The sequence below is a fragment of the Mustela nigripes genome, chromosome 7, assembly GCF_022355385.1.
Source record: "Mustela nigripes isolate SB6536 chromosome 7, MUSNIG.SB6536, whole genome shotgun sequence".
Lineage (NCBI taxonomy): Eukaryota > Metazoa > Chordata > Mammalia > Carnivora > Mustelidae > Mustela > Mustela nigripes.
Window position 1 is genome coordinate 137,364,579 of NC_081563.1, and position 18,143 is coordinate 137,382,721.

Below are 18,143 nucleotides of genomic sequence, written 5' to 3' on the forward strand. Positions count from 1 at the left end.
TTCCAGAGGCTTCTCTGGGGTTTTGTGAGCTGACGGTAGGGACCTCGGCTTGGGAGTTCTGTGGGTTTTGGCAGAGGGTTCTCGTCAGTGGGTGAGAAGGTCTGAGGCACAGGAGGGGTTGGGGGAGTCCAGTGGGTGAGAGCGGGCCACGGGGACAGGCAGGGCTGGGGGAGCCTTGGCCTCTGTGGACGGGACAGCCTGCCCCCCCACCCCCCAGCAGCTGCAGGTCCAAGAAGGTCTATGGTGATTGCGGTGAAGGTGGCGCCGTCCAGGCGGTGTGACTGCAGTTCACCTCCCGTGACTCAGTTTCCCTGGCAGATGAGCGGTGGCGAGATGGTAGTGAGCAGAGGAGCACATCACAAGGTTGGGGTTCACGGACCTCAGGAAGTCTGGGGCTTCGTGGCTCTGGAGAGAGGGGCTCTGTTCCCCAAGCCCCTGTATGCAGCGCTCAGCAGCAGCAGGCTGGGATGGGTCCGTGCATAGGACCCCCTGGACCAGGGACTGGGGACGGGCCCGTGCATAAAACCCTCCCCCACCAGCCTCCCTCCCAGCTGAGGAGCAGGGTTGGGCCCACATCACAGCCCCTTGTCCATGGACAGCTCTGGGGTCCTGGTCTCGGGGTCTGGCCAAGCCCTGAGGAGGGCCCAGAAAGAGGAGAGCGCGGGGACTGCCAGCCACCAGGGTGCCCACTCTGCCCCACGCTGTGCCTGGGGGACAGGGAAGTGCACCCAAGTAGGAAATTTTTCTGTATATTCCAGGAATTTCAGGAAATAGGGTATTTCATATTTGATGATTGATGGTGAAATTAATTAATGTCCCTTCATGCTCTTGTTTCTTAAAATACGAGGCGAGCCCAAAACACACCTGCCTGCTGTGTTTGGAGCGTGGAACATTGATGGGGTCTGGTGGCCAAGCTGTCCCCAACCCCAGGAGGATGGGGCGGAGGGACACCTACACCCTCAGTCCCCCTGGCCTTGCAGGGCTCCCTGGGGCTGGCCCCATGCTGGAGAAGGCCCTTGGCTGGTCCAGGCTGTAGGCAGGCCTGGCCCTGATGGCATGGTGCCCTGGAGGCAGGGTCAGGGTCATGGCCAGCTGTGGCCCGAGCTATGCTTCCCAAGGTCAGACAGCCCTATGGTGATGTCCCCACCCAGCACAGGTGCATTTCTCCCACGCAGGCGCCTTCGTGGTCAGGTGAGACTGGGGCAACAGGCCTCATGCGGAGGTGGGCTGGAGCCACTGAGGTCGGAGGCTGGGCCATCATGTGGAGGCCCAGGTGCCCACGGAGGGGGGGGGGGGAGCCCACGGAAGCTAGCACGCTCCTGCAGCCTCTCTCCGGCTTCCAGCTGCTGCTCCAAGCCAGCCACCCAGCCCTGCCGGGGGGCTGGACGTGTCGGGAGCCCCGACCCTGGCGAGCTGTGGAGGTCCCTGCACCAATGGTCCAGGGCAGCTGCTGGAGCCCACGGTCACTGGCCAGTGGGACAGGGTGGGTGCGTGTGACGGTGCAGCTGGGTCACCTCCATGAGGGTGGCTGATGGCTGGGCCTCCGTCACCACCCTGGGCCTCTGCTGGTGGGAGCCTGGCACCAATGGTCTGATGGAGGAGGGGTGAGTGAGTGTCTGACGGGGGAGGGAGGGAGTGTGTCTGAGGGAGGAGTGTTTCCTGGGGATCCCGATGGGCATGGAGGCTGCCAGCAGGTTAGAGATCGCAGCCCCCACGGTTGAGGCTGGAGGAGACCTGGGCTCAGCACACCCGATGGGCACGGTAGACACCAGTAACGGTGGTGGCCCCTGTTTGTTCCAGCTTCTTGTCTCCGAGTGTCCTCACCCCTCAGTACCCCTTAGGGTCCCTGGGGCAGGTGACAGCTGAGGACCAGAGGCTCAGGTCGGGGAGGGTGTTAACAGGAGGCAGAGCTGGGCCTCGACTTCAGCCCCTGTGCATGTGTGGTGGCCCTCAGCAGTGGCCCTCGGCGCTGGTGCGGGCAGAGCAGACATGTGACCGCCTTGTGCAGAGCCGGAGCCTCGTGGACGGTGCAACTGCGTCCCCTATTCCCGTGCGGCCACACGGGCATCTGGTCAGCCAGCTGCCCGAGGCCATGGTTCCTCACTGCCACGCACCCTCACCCTTCATCTCCTCCGACCCGGGTTTCCCGGGCTCGCAGCAGAGGGTCCGGTGTGGCGCATCTGTTTGGTATAGAGCGGGAGGGCCCCATGGGACCAGGAGCCCAAGCTGGCGACAGGTGCTCATGGGACACGCACCCACATGTGCATGCGCTGTCCCCTGGGGTACCACGCCCCCACCTTGTCCTTGGCTGAGTGCTCCAGACCTTCACCTCCCGTTGGGGCCCCCAAGGCCTGTCAGCGCGCTCCCTGCCCCGGCCAGCGCTGGCGTCCCGGCCTCTCCTGCGTGCACAGGTGGGGACCAGGCCCAGAGATGGGCACAGCTTCTCTCTACCCTGGCACGCCTTTTCCCGCTGCCGCTCCGCCCGCGGCTCTGTAATTAGCCGCCACACTCCAGCTTTCTCCGTGGGAAGAGTCAGAAATAGACCGTGTCTTCCCCGGCGGCACCTGCTGCTCACTCGTCACTCCCGGGGCTGGGCTGGGGCGCGTTTCTGAATTGGGGGAGGGAGGAGCCTCCTGGAGGAGCTGGGGAATCCTGTGGCTGGAGCACGCTCACGCCCTCCCTGAGGCCTGGCCCCCCAGCTCCTGGCCCAGCCGCCCTGGGGCTGTGTCTGCTGGTCCTGGCCACGGAGGCTCCAAAGGAAGAGCCTCCCCCGCCCTGGGGCCGCTGGGACGCTCAGCGTGGGGAGGGGTCTCCACGCTCTCATCTGCGCCGGGTCTCTGCGTAGGGTCACTGTGCCGGGCCCCGGGGTGAACCTGGGCGCTAAGACCTGATCACGTTTGGTTCTCTGAGCGTTCATGGTCTTCTCTCATCGACCTCTGACAGGGGGTGGGGTCGTCGCTTCCGGAAGCCTCCCCCACATGGAGAGCAGAGCTGAGTCCCTGCTCGAGGGGACAGCACGCCGTGGTTCACGGGCTAGGCTGACGGGCACTGAGCTGGCGTTTGCCTGTTCGTCTTCTTGAGCCGATTCCTCCCCCGCCCGCCCTCGGCCCCTCGTGGGTCTGGAGCACCCGTGCTTCCTGACGGGGTCCCGGCCCTGGGGAGGCCTGTGTCTCCTTGTGGTGACTTCTGCCCGGTCCCTTCTGGGACAGCAGCCTGAAGGAGCCCAGACAGGGCTTCCGAAGGCAAATCCAATCTCGGTGCCCCCTCAAGCCACCCACCCTTGCCTGCTTCAAGCCATCATATGCCTTCTCAGACTCCTGGGGTGGCTACAGACCCCTCACCCGATGCCAGGCTGTGGCCCCGTCCAGCTGTCCTGCCCCACAGATGCTCACACCCCTCAGCCCGACTAAGGGGCAGTTGCAGAATCCCTCCTCATCCTAGGGTCAGAGCCCAAAGGGGCACCTTCCCAGGAGCCGGCCCTGAGCAGGTCAGCCCTACCTAGGCTTCATCCTAGTGCTGTGTGGGGACAGGGTGAGCATCTGTCCCCAAGGGAACCTGCAGGCCCCAGCACAAGACTGGTTCTAGTGTCTCACCACCGTGTCCCCAGGGCCCTGCGGGTTGTCAATGCTCCCAGAACACGCCGTGAAGGAAGGTCGGCTGAAGCCAAGGCAGATGTTCAGAATCTCATAAAGTGGGATCCTGGGTACTGGGTGGCTCTCCTGGGTAGGAGTGAGTCTAGACTGGACCTCTGGACACGCAGCCCTGCCCTCGGGGCCTCCTCCTCCCCTGTCCCTCGGGAGGTGAGTGAGATCCTCTCTCCCCGGGGAGAACCACACAGGGAGGGGTTCAGGTCCTCTGCTCTAGCCCCAGCCGCCTCTATGGGGAGGGTCAGGTGAGGGACGGCGCCCGCACATCACTCGTGGTGGGGTCCCTAATGGGTCTGTGTCCACCCAGAGGCCTGGGTCGGAACTGGCCTGGGGGCCTGCTGTTCCCTTGCCCGGGTGGCATCCAGGAGGACCCCGCAGTGCGGGGCAGGACCCGGCCCGCTTTCGGCACACGGGCCAGGGGCGTAGATCCTGGTGATGAGCCGTCGGCACTTTGGAGAGACGCAGGAACTGGGTGACAGGCCTTTCTGGGCACCCCGTCCGTGGCCAGTTGGCAGCTCCACGGCTGGGTTTTCTGGAGACATTTTTGAGAGACTACTGTGTGCCAAGCTAGCACTCTCAGACTCTCAGCGCATTACCTCATTCCGTGCTCACGCTTCTGGGAAAGTCTGTGATGGGTCCCATTTCGGAAGAGAAGACAGGCCTTCAGCAAGAGGAGGCCCGGGCTGGGGAGGCCTTGCTAGTGGGCATTTGGGGGCTTTTCAGGTTTGAGGAAATCTGTGGCCTCAGTCCCCAGGTGTCGCTTCAGGCGAGCTGGCTGAGCAGTTACTAGTCCCCAGGCTCTGTCTCCCTACGGATGCTCCACAACGGCCCAGAGTCGCTTCTTCCATGAAGCCTGCCGAGATCCCTCCTCCCCTCTCCACCCCTCCAGCACCCTGCACCCTCTCCCGTCTTGAGCAGTTAGGGGACAGACGCTTCGGCTAGAGAGTTGTGGTCTTCCGTGGCTGCCTCTTCATGTGGTCTCGGAGGAAAGGGGTCCACGCGAACCCCTCCGCCCCCACGGTGCCTGGTCGCTCGTTGGTCACACGCCCTGTCCTGTGTCCTCCGCAGCATAACATCCTGGAATGTCTTGTCCCTTTCGTACTGCTCGTCAGCCTTCCTCCTCAGACTGTGGGCTTTCCCTGGCGGAGGAGGCTGGTTGAGCGCCGCGTCCGGGGGCGTGGGACCGCCTGGCACAGAGCCAGCCTCCCTGGTCCTTTGCTGAGGGAGCGAGCGAGTGGCATTGGGAAATCAGGGACCTCTCGGTGCCAGTGGCGGTGAGGGAGCCAGATCTTGTGCGTCCCACTCCCGGGGCCAGTCGGGAGCCTGCACCCCGGGGTCCCAGCCAGGCCTCGCGGGGGGCGGCTCGCGTCCCCGCAGACCTGCAGACGCGCTGTCAAAGCGGCCGCCCACGGACCCGCTGCACACAAAGCCGCCAGGCGCCGCGCGCTCGGTGGCGGAGGAGCCGCAGAGCCCGGGGACGCCCTCGGCTTTGTGCTGGGACAGGGGTTCCGAAGAGACGAGCAGATTTGGAGGCTGCATCCTCTTTGGGGCAAATGCGGTGGCCCCAGAGTCGGGGCGTTCCCAGGCTCGGCCCTGTTGTCTCCCGAGGCTAACGGTCCGGAAGTGGGACGGCTCCTGGCTGTGACCCAAGGACAACAGTGTCGGAGTTACAGAAATAATTGGCTCTTGGCACTAATTGTGGCTAATTATGCCTCTTTCTCCTGACAAGCCTTTTCTTTATTTTATGTATTTGTTTTTGGCCGGATCCTCTGACTCTTTCAACTCGAAGCTGCTGGAAAGGCTCGTTCTCTGCCCCGGAGGGCGCGGGTGGGGTGGGGGCAGGCTGGGGCTGGAGGGGAGGAGGGAGAGGGGAGGCGGGCGGGGGCGCCCCTCCCTCCGCGGCTGCCGCTCTGCTCTGCTGGGCCGGGAGGCGTGGACGAGAGGCGAGGGGCGGTGCTTGCTGTCACTCCCCGAGCCCAGGGCTGCCGGCCAGGCTGCTGAGGACAGGAGTGGGACAGGTGCCGCTGCAGGAGGCAGCAGTGGCAGTGGCCGCCCATGGTTGGCCTGGGCAGGAGGGGTTTCCTCCCACCTGGGGGGCATCCCGCCGTGGGGCTGCGATCGGCGGGGCTGAAAATGAGCCGCACACCGCGAGGGGGCAGGGGGTCCACCCCAGGAGCTCCGTGACAGAAGGCGACCTCCCTCCTGGGCAGGATCCTCCTGGATTGAGCAGCAAGAGGCTGCCCCCAGAGGTCCCCACCCCTCCTCCAGCTTCGGGGGACTCTGTCCTCGGCTGAGCCCAGGTGGACTCTGCAGGCGGCCACGATGGTGCAAAATGTAATTCTGGTGTTTTTCCGCAGACGGCTAAGCCAGAGACCGGCCGTGGAGGAGCTGGAGAGAAGAAACATCTTGAAACGTGAGTAGCCAGGGACCCCTGGCTCCTGCCCCAGGTGCGGGGGTGGGGCCGGGCTCTCCCCCTGCTGGCCCCCTCTGCAGGCTGGACGCTCCCCTGCCTGGGAAGTCCAGCTACAGAAGCAAGCCCTAAAGGAAAGTTGATGCATTCAGACATCTGCCCTTTTAAAATCGAGAGAGAGAGAAAAGCTCTCCTCCTGGCGTAATTAAAGATATCCCTGTTTTCAAGGTTATTTAGTTAGCCCTGTAGATCTAGGGGAAATGGCTCAGCATCCTCTTTGCTTTCTGGGGTTTGGAGCAGGTTTTTCTAGGGGTCTGGGAGGGAGTCCTGATGGGTGCGGGGACAGACGGCATCAGAAACCCGAGGGCAGGAGCACATGGCCCTGAGCGGCAGCGGAGCGGCTGAGGGACCGGGAAACCCTGGGAAACTGCCCCGGGCTCCCGTCTCTGCCATTCCAGGACCAGTCGGTCCTGGCTCCACGTGGCCCCAGGGTTCCCTGGCAGGTGTGTGGTCACCGTGCCCACGGATAGCCCCCCCAGTACAGAGGATGCCGTTCTGCCTCGTGACCATCCTGGACGGTTTGGGGGTAAAACCCCTTCAGCAGTGGTTCTCGGAGAGTTCTGTCTCTGGCCGGCAGAGTTTAGTTTTCAAAACGTTTTCTGCAAATGGTGTTCTTGAAGGGCCTGGGTTTTTCAACTATTGTTGCTCTTTTTCCTCTTTTTGTGATGAAAGCTACTGAATTTGGCATTTTATTCTGAGAGCTGTGAGCTCTCCCCAAAGTTAGGGCAGCGCCAGAGCGGACGCCTGAAAGCCAATGGGCGGCAGAGCCTACTGGTCTGGGTGCGGAGTCCCGGCTGGTCCCGGTCCCCTGTTTCCCCCCTACACCCTCTCCGGCCTGAGCGGGCCCCTCCGTCAGGGGCGGCGGGACACAGCTCACCTAAGTGACGGGATTCCAGGGTTTTATCGTCAGACTTAAGATGCGGCCCCCCCTCTTCTGGCCATGTCTGCGGGTTTAAAGAGAAGCTTGTCCTGGGTTCCTCCTGCTTCCTCCGGTGGATGGGTGGGGACAGGGGGAGTCGGGCTCTCTCAGTGACCATGTACGAGAAGGTTGGAAAATGCTGCCGCTCACTCATAAAGCGACCTCGTCCCAGAGGCCCTGGAAAGAGCAGCCCAGGGGTCAGTGGACAGGCTGGAGCGGCAGTGGCTCCCATCCGTCTCGGCCCCGCTCCTGGGGGTGCCAGGTCCTTGTGCCAAGAAGCACCCCCAAGTCTATTAGTCTTGGCAGATGAGCGCCAGGGCCTCCAGAGAGGCGCCGCTGATGGCGAGCCTGGCTGCTGAGCGGGAACCAGGCCGGCCGCGCTCCCCTTCGGTGCACGGAAGGAGCAGTGGGCTTCCTCCCCGGCAGCCGCGGCCACCCCTTCTCCGCCCACAAACCATCCGGTGTGTCTGTAGCTCAGGAGCGTCCCGGGTGTCCCGGGTGGGGTGTCTGCGGACTTCCCTGCTGGCTCCTGGTGGGGGTTATCCTGTTTGGTTCCGTGGAGCTGAGACTAGAGTGAGCGCGTGTGGTCCGGTGTGGAGCAGTATCAGCACCGCCCCCCGCGCCGGGCTGCAGGCCCTCCTGCTCCAGGGCCCTTCCTGCCTGTAGTCCCCCCTGGAAGGCTGCCTCGGCGTGTCTGCCCCTGCACGTGGGGGCTCACGAGTAACCGATCAGACCTGGAGGACTCGGTTTGGGTGTCGTGACAAGGCCCCTTACAGGTGATGACCCCAGACCCGCCGTGCCGACCTTCGGCCCGAGCTGTGCCGACTCAGGGCTTGCTTACGTGCCCGTGTTGAATCGTCACAACAGAGTCATGAGGTTTCACACCAACGTTCCCATTTTCCTGGTCAGGAAGACAACTGAAGGAGTCAGTCGTACGGCTTGGTAACAGGACTCTTGGCAAAGAGATGGAGCCCAAGTGGCTGGTTCCACGGGCCATTCGGACCCCTGCATCAGAAGCAACAGTGCATCTCTGACGATTTACAGAGGACGAGTGTGGCTTCCCAGCCGCTGGCTCGGTTTCTAGAACATCTCGGTGTGGTGGCTGTGGTCATGGATGCCTTGGTTTGTAGAAGGCACAGGGCTTTCTGGGTCGGGGACGTGAATGTCCCCAAAGCTATCACTAGGTGTTGCTCAGAGGGAACCAGTGGGTTCAGGCTTGAGGAAGGGTTTCTTGGGGGTGGCAGGGACCCAGTCCCTGCCGGCCACCTTCAAACATCCACTCTCCAAAGCACCTGTGTCACTCACGTGACCTTGGTAATGACGTTGTTGGTGATTAAAGATAAAGATCTAGTTTTTTTTTTTTTTTAAAGATTTTATTTATTTACTTGAGAGAGAGACAGTGAGAGAGAGCATGAATGAGGAAAAGGTCAGAGAGAGAAGCAGACTCCCCATGGAGCTGGGAGTCCGATGCGGGACTCGATCCCGGGACTCCAGGATCATGACCCAAGCCGAAGGCAGTCGTCCAACCAACTGAGCCACCCAGGCGTCCCAAGATCTAGTTTTGTTTTACCTTTTTCACAGAGAGGCTACACTTGGCCTTTGTCTGTGGCCGATTTTTTAAGAAATCTGAAGAATTAGCATCGTGGCATCACAGAAACCCCCCAGGGCTGGCCTTAGATCGGCACTTCCACATTTTTTTCTTAATCGTCATCAGCCTCCTGACGAGAGAGCTTCTTTCTCCATGTGCTTTCTCCTGGTGTGTCCCTTGGATTAGGAACCAAGAACATAAAAGGGCTTCATTTCCTTTCCTAAAACTCTCAGACGTGAGATGAGCACGATCTGTCGAACTGTCGAACCCCCAAGCCCCGAAGTGCACACGTGTGTGGGATGTCGTCAACCCACCACGCAAGGCAGGCGAGGGCAGGCGAGGTCAAGCGCAAGCAGCAGGGCTCCCCTTCCCTGAACCAGCCCTGTTTCGAGGAGCGAGCGCTGGCCCGTGAGCCTCCCTTCCCAGGAATGGAGCTTCCTACCCCCCGGGACCCGAGGCTTTATTTAGCAACAGAGAGCGCCAGAAATAGGACATCCATTATCCTGAGTCCCAGGGCAAAGCCTGCATTTTACGCCCGGCTCTGACTTCTGCTCTATTTTTAGCCGCCGCGTGTAGGTAAGAGCGCAGCTTGCATGTTAATAGTCCCAGTCCGCCGCGCAGCCCGGGCCGCGCGCCTCGGAGGCCGCCCTCGAAGGCTGGGCTGTGTCGCTGCGCTCGCTCCCGCCGTGGGAGTCAGCCGGCTGCCTGGTATCTTTGGGTGTGAGATATTCCCCTGAAAATGTAAATTCCAGGCAAGCTTATGGTGCCCGGAGCCGGGGAGGGGTGTGCCTTGTGCGTGCTGGTTGGCTGGAAGTGTGTGTATTCCTGTAAAGCGGAAGGGACTACGGCAGTGACAGCTCTGTTACGGTCCCTACCGGAGGGTCACATGCGACAGGTATTAGTAGTCACGTGTGTGCACAGTTACGCTCCTGGAATGCGTGTGGGTGCCCTCTGTGCTCCGGGGCGTAAATGCACGCAGGGCGGGTGTCTGGTTGCAGCGCAGGGCAGAGGCAGGGCCGCTTCCTGCTTCTCCTGCAAGTAAATGTGCGCAGCCGAGTGTGAGTGCTGAGCCCGGACGTGGAGAAAGTCGAGGAGAAGGACTGCAAGGCGGGCAGAGCGTCCCCTGGGGCCGGTGTCCCTGTGGGGCGGTGAGACCACGGTCTGAACGTGGCTGGCCAAGTGCAGGGGGACCAGCCGTGACACCCGGAGTCCCGATGACCCTCCTCAGCCACCAGAATCGCAGGGGCTGCGAGCTGACTTCTTTACCAAAGGAGAGTCTCAGCCCGTTTTTCTTTCTTTTTTTTCCTTCTGTTTTAACCTTTCACAGAGAGGAATGATCAGACAGAGCAGGAAGAAAGAAGAGAAATCAAGCAAAGATTGACAAGAAAGGTACAGTGATTTGAGTGTCTTATCCCTGGATCCTGAGGGACAGGTGACAGGTGCACTGATAGTGGGGTTGGGGGGAGGTGACGCAGGACCTCTCCATGTGGCTCAGTGACGTCTTCCTGGACGGCAGCGAATTCACTCCCCAGATGCTGGGAGGGCAGCACCCCGGCCCATCCCAGCGTGGCCCTCTGTGCCCGGGGGACAGGCAGGTCCGATGACATTTCTGCGGATCTCTGGGGAGCCGGACTGTGACAGGGCATCACCTTCGTTTACGGGAGATCTTCACACAGAGCCTGGGAAGAGCCTCCCTGGGTGTCCGCATGCGGTGACCTTCCGGGCTTCTTGGTTCCTCCGGCTTGTCTGGAAGATCCTGGTTGCAGAACCGTTTGACTAGCCTCGAGGGTTGGGTGTGGGACTTGCCGGGCGGAGGTGGGTCTGGCCAGCCCGAGGTGGCAGCCCCACAGCCTGGTCCCTTCCCGAGCCCCAGCCATGTCTAAACTCAGTGTCTACGCCTCGCCCGTCTCCCCCGCCCCCCCGCGGGAGGTGGGTCTTCCCTGAGCTTGCCTCGGGGGTACCGCTCGTGGCCGCCTCTGCGCCCTCCAGACCTTTTCTTGAAGCTCACCCGGAGGGTCCAGCGCGCCGGGGCTGCCGTGAGCTGCGGCGACCTGACGGTCCTCAGCAAGCCTCCCGCGAGCCGGGGCTGCGCTGGCAGAGCCGCGGGGTCACTGTCGGGGCCGCAGTCCAGGCCTTCCCGCTGGCCCTCACAGGCGTGAGGGTTGAATGTCCCAGTTTCTGACTTTCCCGTGTCCCTGCAGACACGTGCTGTCTGTCCGAGGGCTCGAGAGCACGGGCATGGCTGCGGGCGGCTCACGGGCCTTCTCTGATTTCAGCTGAATCAGAGACCCACGGTGGACGAGCTGCGGGACAGGAAGATTCTGATCCGGTTCAGCGACTATGTGGAAGTGGCAAAAGCTCAGGACTACGACCGGCGGGCCGACAAGCCCTGGACGCGCCTGTCCGCGGCCGACAAGGTCCGGGGCCGCTGTCCCTGCTGGGTGGGGTGGGGGGGACGGCAGCCCCCGAGGAGGGCAGTCCGCGACAGGCAGGCCGGCAGGTCTGTTCCTGGGCCGGGGCGGGGAGGGGAGGGGTGCCACCCGCTGTGGAAATGGTGGCTGTGCTGTGCCCCAGGGGTCGGCTTCACAGAGGTGATCCGGGGCGTGGCTGTGTCTGCTGCTAGGCGACAGTTTGGTCCTTGGCAATCAATGTCTGGAGACATTTTTGGTGTCAGAAATGGGGGGCAGTGGCTGGAGCCCAGGGATGCGCCTGAGCTCCCCGTGAAGCACAGGACGGCCCCACCCAGGGTGACCGGGTCCCCAGGGTCGAGTGTGTGGGAGCTGAGAAACTGGAAGCTGGCGGGAAAGAGGTGGGGGACAGAGGTTTCGGCAGAGTCCACTACAGCGACACGGGGCGGAGAGACCGAGGCCCGCAGGAAGGCGTGGGCAGTGTAGACGGAGGCGGCTCTGGCTCCATCCCCACCGCTCTGGGGTGAGGTGTCTCCAGGGGCCTCCGGCGGAAAGCACAGGAAGGGAGCGGGGAAGCAGCAGGTCCCAGAGGCCATGGGGAAAGCGGAGGGACCGAGTGAGTCCCAAGTCTCCCCCAGCCTCGCTGTGCCGGGTCCGGACCCCGAATCCGACCTGTCCACCAGCACACGTCCCTCGAGCCCCAGAAAATCCCGTGGGAGGCGGGTGGTCATTTCCCCCATGGAGGCGCTGCGGGCAGCCGGCCTGCAAGGGCTCGGAGGGCAGCGTCCTGTCCCGGGGCACACGACTCCCAGCCTCTCCCCAGCTCTCAGCTGGCCCCTGGGGGGCTCACGCTTGGGGGCGCAGGGTCCCAGGGGGCCGGGGAGGCTGGATGAGGCCGGGGACAGGCCCGACACGCTGTGGTGCTCACCTCACCCACACGTGACGATGACACTGTCCCGTGACCCAGCGGCACCGCGTGCCCAAGGCTGGAACAGCTTCCTAATGATCTCGCACAGTTCCGGGCGAGTTCACTCCAAGCCTGACTCCCCGCGTGATCTGGCTCTTCGGATGCCAGCAGGTGGCTCCACCTGGCTCAGCGTGGTGGCCATGTGCCAAGGCAGCTAGGGGGCGTCCCCGGCCTCTCTGGGACGCGGCCATGCGCTGGCCAGGGCCTGGCTGGGGACAACGGCAACCAGGCGTCAGAGGCGGAGTGCTCAGCCCAACGATGATTCTGCTTCTCTGGAAGTATCTTCCAGAACACCAGAACTCGGGGGACAGTAGGAACTACTGTCCGTCCCCCAGGCTGCTGGCGTCCTCTATGCCTTTCGTGACGCCCGTCTCTGACCCGCAGGCGGCCATCCGTAAGGAGCTGAACGAGTACAAGAGCAACGAAATGGAGGTGCACGCGTCCAGCAAGCACTTGACAAGGTGGGCTTCTGCGCGGCGCCACTGCTGGTGCCTGTCCCGGCTGCCTCAAAGCCGCAGAGAGGGGCAGAGCCCTGCGCGCCTGGGCGCCCCGGGGCCAGGAGCTCTGCGGAGAGCTGGAGGAGACATGCGGCTTCGGGGCGTGCAGGGCAGTGCAGGGCGGCGCTCCTGGGTCTGCCGTGTAAGGAGCTCGTGTGCGCGCCAGAGAATTGGCCTCAAAGCAGGGAACAGGACGTACCTGTAGGCCGACCGTCCCTCCCGTCGTGTCTGGACCTCTGGTGACCCAACCCGGCCCGTCTGTGCCAACCGGAGGCCACCAGGTCCCTTCGACTTACTGGTGCCTGTTTCCCTGCCTTTACAGTCGCATCATTAATACAATATCGATCCTTCCCCAAACCCTCCAATATTTGGGTCCCTACGGCGTGCCCGGTGTCATGCCAGGTGTGGAGACAGCAGTGGTGCATTAGGTAAAGGGGCCCCCGCGCCAGGGAGCCGCTGTCCTGGTGGGGCATGTCGGCCGTCCTCCAGCACCGGGCTGTCTGTGTCACGGTCAATGCGGGCTCTGGACGTGCTGCCCCACAGGGGCCGCGGGTCTGCAGAGGGGGACCGAGGGGGAGGACTGGCCTCCCCGTGCTCACTGGCTGTGCGTGTGTTCTTCCCTCTGCCGCGACACGCAATACGGTCTCACGTTCCCTCCGTCTTGAGACCGTGCTTGTGATGCTCAAGCTTCCGCCCGAAGCAGTCCCCTTGCCACATCCCCCGCGGCCTCGAGAGGCTCACGCCCGAGAGACGGAAGAAGGGAGCCCTGAGAGCAGATTCTGCCTTCAGCTAAAATAGCGACGCCTTTCCTTTTCTGGTGTGTCCCCAAGTGGCCACCGTGGCTGCTGTTGAGTCACTCACTGTGTAGGTCAGTGTGGCTGCGGGGCAGAGCCGGCTGTGAGGGGTTCCAACTGTCCCCAGGACAGTTTCGGGGAAAATGAATTAAGGTGGGGGAGGAGGTTGCAAGAGCAGGCGAAAATGACTCCCAACGAACGGCTTAAAATTTGTTCAGGTTCCCCCCATGGCCGGCGTACATTTGAGCAAGAACGTGTCATCTTAGTTTGGATTTTCCGAAACACTCAAAAACGTTGAAGAAATCGACATTGTCCAGTAAAATATGCAAAGCTGTTTTTAATGTTTACCATGTTAAAGAAAAAGGGTGGAATTGTTACGTAGCATCGCGTGTGTTAATGTCAAAATACCGAGTATGTTTTCCCATTACACGTTATTAAACGTGCTTGACTGAGGATACACGACTTCTCTCCTAAGTCCCTAATGCCTTTCCTAGATCAAGGAATTCTAAGAGTTGGCTGCAAACTTGGACATCAGGAAATGGGATTTTTATACCACATTTTAGCACTTAGTCTCCGTTTTGAAAAGCACAATAGTTTAGTCACCTGAGACTTTGTGAAACGTATCACGTTACCACAAACACGTTACTGACGTACAAAACCAAAACCAAACCATAACCCTGATTTCCAGAATTTTGCTCAGTTGATTATTACTTCTGATTGTAGCAAACCTTGGCGTCACACACTTCAGGAGCTTAGCCAACAGCCTTCAGACTGAGTTTTAGGCAGAATTCAGCAAATCATTCTTTCTGGAGTTCGGCGCAGGCCCTGGGGTCTGGGGTGCTCGGAGGTCCTCCAGCACCGGAAGCGAAGCGGGCCCATCCTCGTGTCCCGGGTGGGCTCCGAGCTGCTTTTAACGGCCACGCGCTTGTTAGTGGGAGGTTTGGGCCATTTCAACTTCCAATGTGTGACCTTACGCTGTTTGCCTTTTTGTACTTCCTAGATTCCACAGGCCGTAGAGATTTTCTTCTGAGAAGAATTTGTGTTTAATTTTTGATACCAACACTGAACATTCATCAGGGAACTTTCCTGAAGCTCGGCTCTCGACTCCCTGCCGCGTCAGCGAGAGGGGCAGGACCACTGAGGCAGGTGAAGTCGGGGCTGTGCTCACCTGCAGGAGGGGAACCCAGAGGACGCCCTTCGCGCTCTGGTGTCCGCGGAGTGGGGGCTGCCGGGCCCGGGGGAGACCCCGAGTCGCTCTCCCAGAAGAAAACTGTCATTTGCCTTTGAACCCGGTTTTTCAGTTCTGCAGTGACACGGAGGCTGGGGACGCGCATGTGCCGGCGCCCCCACCCCGGGCCTCGGACGGGGACGGGCCACACGGCCGCGCGCAGGATTGTGTGTAAAAGACGTTTTTATTCCGGTCACTAAGTTAATTTGAGAACTCTTTAAGTTCATGTTCCACAAAATTATTGACTGTATTATACTTTTCTTTCTTTTTTTTTTTTTTTATATAATGTCTAACAAAAAAATCCAGCTGCAACATTTTGATTCCTGTTAATTTTGTTCTTTAATTAAATGACTACTTATTGCAGGAAACTAACCCGGGTTTTATGTTTTCATAAGAGTCGGGAGGAGAGTGGGGGTCTGTGAAATAAGTCGGGTTTTATTACTGTCGAGCCGTCAGATCCAAACACATAAAAGAGAATTTCAACTTTTTGTGTGCTTTGTTTTGTAAATTCTGTTAGTACATGTGGTTTGTGCTTGAAAATCAGATCATCTTTGAATAATGATCCCAGAGGTAAGCAACAACTTGGTGGAAAATTCTACCATGATGGAAATTGGGCCGTCTTTGAGTATTTTTAGATTCACGTATGCAGACATTATGGAAAAACTCTGTTACAGGAGACAAAGGTTTAGAGGGAGCGGACGTTATAAAGAGAACATTCACCCTAGCACAAAGGTAAAACGTAATGTTGGCACAAAGAGGGAAAATTAAAAAAAAAATAATGTTCCCAGAAGGTATTTTTACTTGGCCTTTGAATACGTGTCCTCACAGGGGAGCCCGCCCGCCGGGTACATGGTGAGGCAGGAAGCCCGGGCGCTCGGAGCCTAATGTCAGAAGCTTGCAAACCCTGTTGCTTAAACCCCAGCCCTGCGCTGTTCACCAAGATACATTCTCTCCAGGAAGACCATCGCTCTCTCGAAATACTGCTGTATCTTCTAAAGGAGATGACCGTCACCAACACATTCTCCGCCTCCTGTAGACGGCAGCTGCTGGCGGGGCAGGGGCAGCCCTGGGGCAGGTGCAGGTCCTCTGACGTCACTGCACACCCTACCTCATGGCTTGCTGTGACCTTCCTTGCTCATCGTCTTTAATGCCAAGTGGGTCAGATGCCCCTAGAAACTGCCCCCCCCATGTGGCAGCGCTTTGTCCGGTCTGTCCTGGATGCTGGCAAACGGGGTGTCAGTTAGCTGAACTCTTTGAAAGAAATCCCCGGTGGGGTACGGAAATCCCAGCTCTGCCTCTCTGTGCTGTGCCGCCTTCGAACTGCTTCACTTCTCTGAGCCTCAATTTGTCTATGAAATGAGATGCTCTAAAGCTTTTCTAACTAGAAGTCAGTTCTTTAATTTTACAAGCACGTGTGTGTATGTTTCTATATTATATGCGTAATATATACCTATACTCTATTCATAACCCATATTTGTGGCCAACCTCCAGAAAACTTCAAGTTTTTTTCCTATTCTACACTATTTAAGCAGCTTCCTATTTTCTTCTATTCAGTTTAAAATATTAAGCGGGAGTCCAAATTATGTAAAAGTGAGATTTCAATCTCCTCAACATGGAAATATGCATGGACTTACTATGAAACAAAGAACGGAAAAGGTGCTTCTGTTGGAAACCGTGCCGGCAACCAAGAAGGAAAGGATCACTACTGCTTGGAAGATGGGCCTCTGCGGAGAGGTGACTTGGCAGATGGGATGTGTGTTCAGGTGTTTTGCCCAAGCAAAGTTCCATAATTAGTGGTTAAGTAAAACTCAAGATGGAAATAAGGCACAGGAGACCCAGCAGAGGGTTTGGTTTAGTTCAGGCTTAAGGGTTCTAAGACATCATAAAACCAGAAGACGGTTTCATTGTAACCAAAAACTTTTAGCCACAGTATCTAACTTCTCTATGGTATTTTTATTAATTATAAACTATTCCTCTAAGTTGTATTTCCATAGTTCACGTTCTTAGCCAGTATCACAGAGGTCGAGAGAGCCAACTGAAGTTGGAACCGGGCGTGTTCACTCGGAAGAAGCCCACACGGAGGAAGGCTCTGACGGGTGTCACCAGTGCCTCTCATCCCAGCTGGAGGAGCAAAATTAGGAAGCAGCTTGTAAATCTCATGGGTGATATGCAAGCTTGTGTATATAAATGCACATTTGTTCTATAAATTTGAAGAGAAAGTACATATATTTAAGAGCCTGAGGTCTTAGAAAAAACCGTTTCTGCTGCCTCCCTGCTCATAACAATCACAAACCGAATCACGACAGTTCTTCACTATGGGCGTTGTCAGTGCATTGACTTCACAAATCATTTGTTCTAATTTCCACAAAACAAACTGTGATTAACTATCAGTTAATAGTTATAGTAACAATACTATTAAGTCACTGAAGGAATTCTGCTTTTAAGGAGATTAAAAGATTAAAACCATAATTGATTATTTTATATTATAATAGTTTTTAATAGTTATAGTAACAATACTATTAAGTCATTGAAGGAATTCTGCTTTTAAGGAAATTAAAAGATTAAAACCATAATTGATTATTTTATGGGAGGAAATTAAATCACTTCTAGAAGTATTAAGTTTTAACCTGGCATGATAGGAGGAATATTACATTGTAAGTCTTTGTAAAAAAAAAAAATTTAAGGATGTTGAAAGGACTTTGAAATTATATTACATAAGTAATGCTTAGGCAATTGAGATGGCCAAAAAAAAAAAAAAAAAAAAAAAATCCCAAAACAAACAAACAAAAACCACCCCAAACCCAAAAAACCCCAAACCCCTACATCAAGAAGTCCATCTTGTGGAAATACATGGTAATTACAAGTCTAAATTCTGGAGGTGAAAAGCCAAGTTTTTAGCTACGTACCCATAGTTCTTTAACAGCAACTTCAAGTCCAGAACTGTAAAATTCTAATTACATTATTAAAATTATTAGTCTTACATGCTTCTAATCTCAAACCCATTCTTTTACAGAGCGTTTTTTACAGAGTTTTTCATGTGAAAGAAACGTCCAAGATGCTCGTAAGAAACTGAACATGTTGAGACTCAAACTGAACATATGAAAATATCCCGAAACAGTGAATTACCATAAGTTAATTTCTCTTAGACAATGTTAGAATGAGCAGTGGAAAAGCTACTAGTTACAAGTTCCCACAGTTCCATGAGAACAGAATGGCATTTTATGTTAAGTAATAAAAGTAACTTCTAACTGTTAGATCTCCTTTAAAGAAGGTGAGCAGGGAAATTCTTAAAAAAGCACATTTTCTTGACAGTAAGCCACGGTAAGAAACTCTGGATCTGGTGTACATGCTAATAATTCTTAAAGTTAAAGCCATGCTTTTGTCTGCACATTATTGCTTTCTGAATGCAATGTATTCCCCTTTTTCAAAGGTATGGGTGCTGCACATGCACAGGTGTGCCCCCCACACGAACAGCGCCTTCCCTGCATTCCACCCGGGAACTTGGTTACAGCGGGGACTCCTGGTGTGGCACAGAGCGGTCTCGGGAACGTCTAACACCTTGCTCCATTTTTACGTCCCAGCTCAGATTTGTGTGCTCTTACTCCCTGCCCTGTCCTCGTGACCA

General features: G+C 57.6%; 1 protein-coding gene across 6 annotated transcripts in view; it reads left to right on the forward strand.

The window, feature by feature from the left end:
• Positions 1-15,006, forward strand: part of PHACTR3 (phosphatase and actin regulator 3) — a 219,699-nt gene extending 204,693 nt beyond the window's left edge. For all 6 annotated transcript variants that reach the window (XM_059407332.1, XM_059407334.1, XM_059407336.1 and 3 more), the window contains 5 exons: positions 6,005-6,060; positions 9,952-10,013; positions 10,901-11,041; positions 12,384-12,460; positions 14,291-15,006. In XM_059407332.1, the coding sequence (XP_059263315.1) occupies positions 6,005-6,060; positions 9,952-10,013; positions 10,901-11,041; positions 12,384-12,460; positions 14,291-14,306 (352 nt within the window). In that variant the 3' untranslated portion in view covers positions 14,307-15,006. The remainder of the gene's footprint in view (positions 1-6,004; positions 6,061-9,951; positions 10,014-10,900; positions 11,042-12,383; positions 12,461-14,290) is intronic.
• The last annotated feature ends 3,137 nt before the right edge of the window (positions 15,007-18,143 follow it).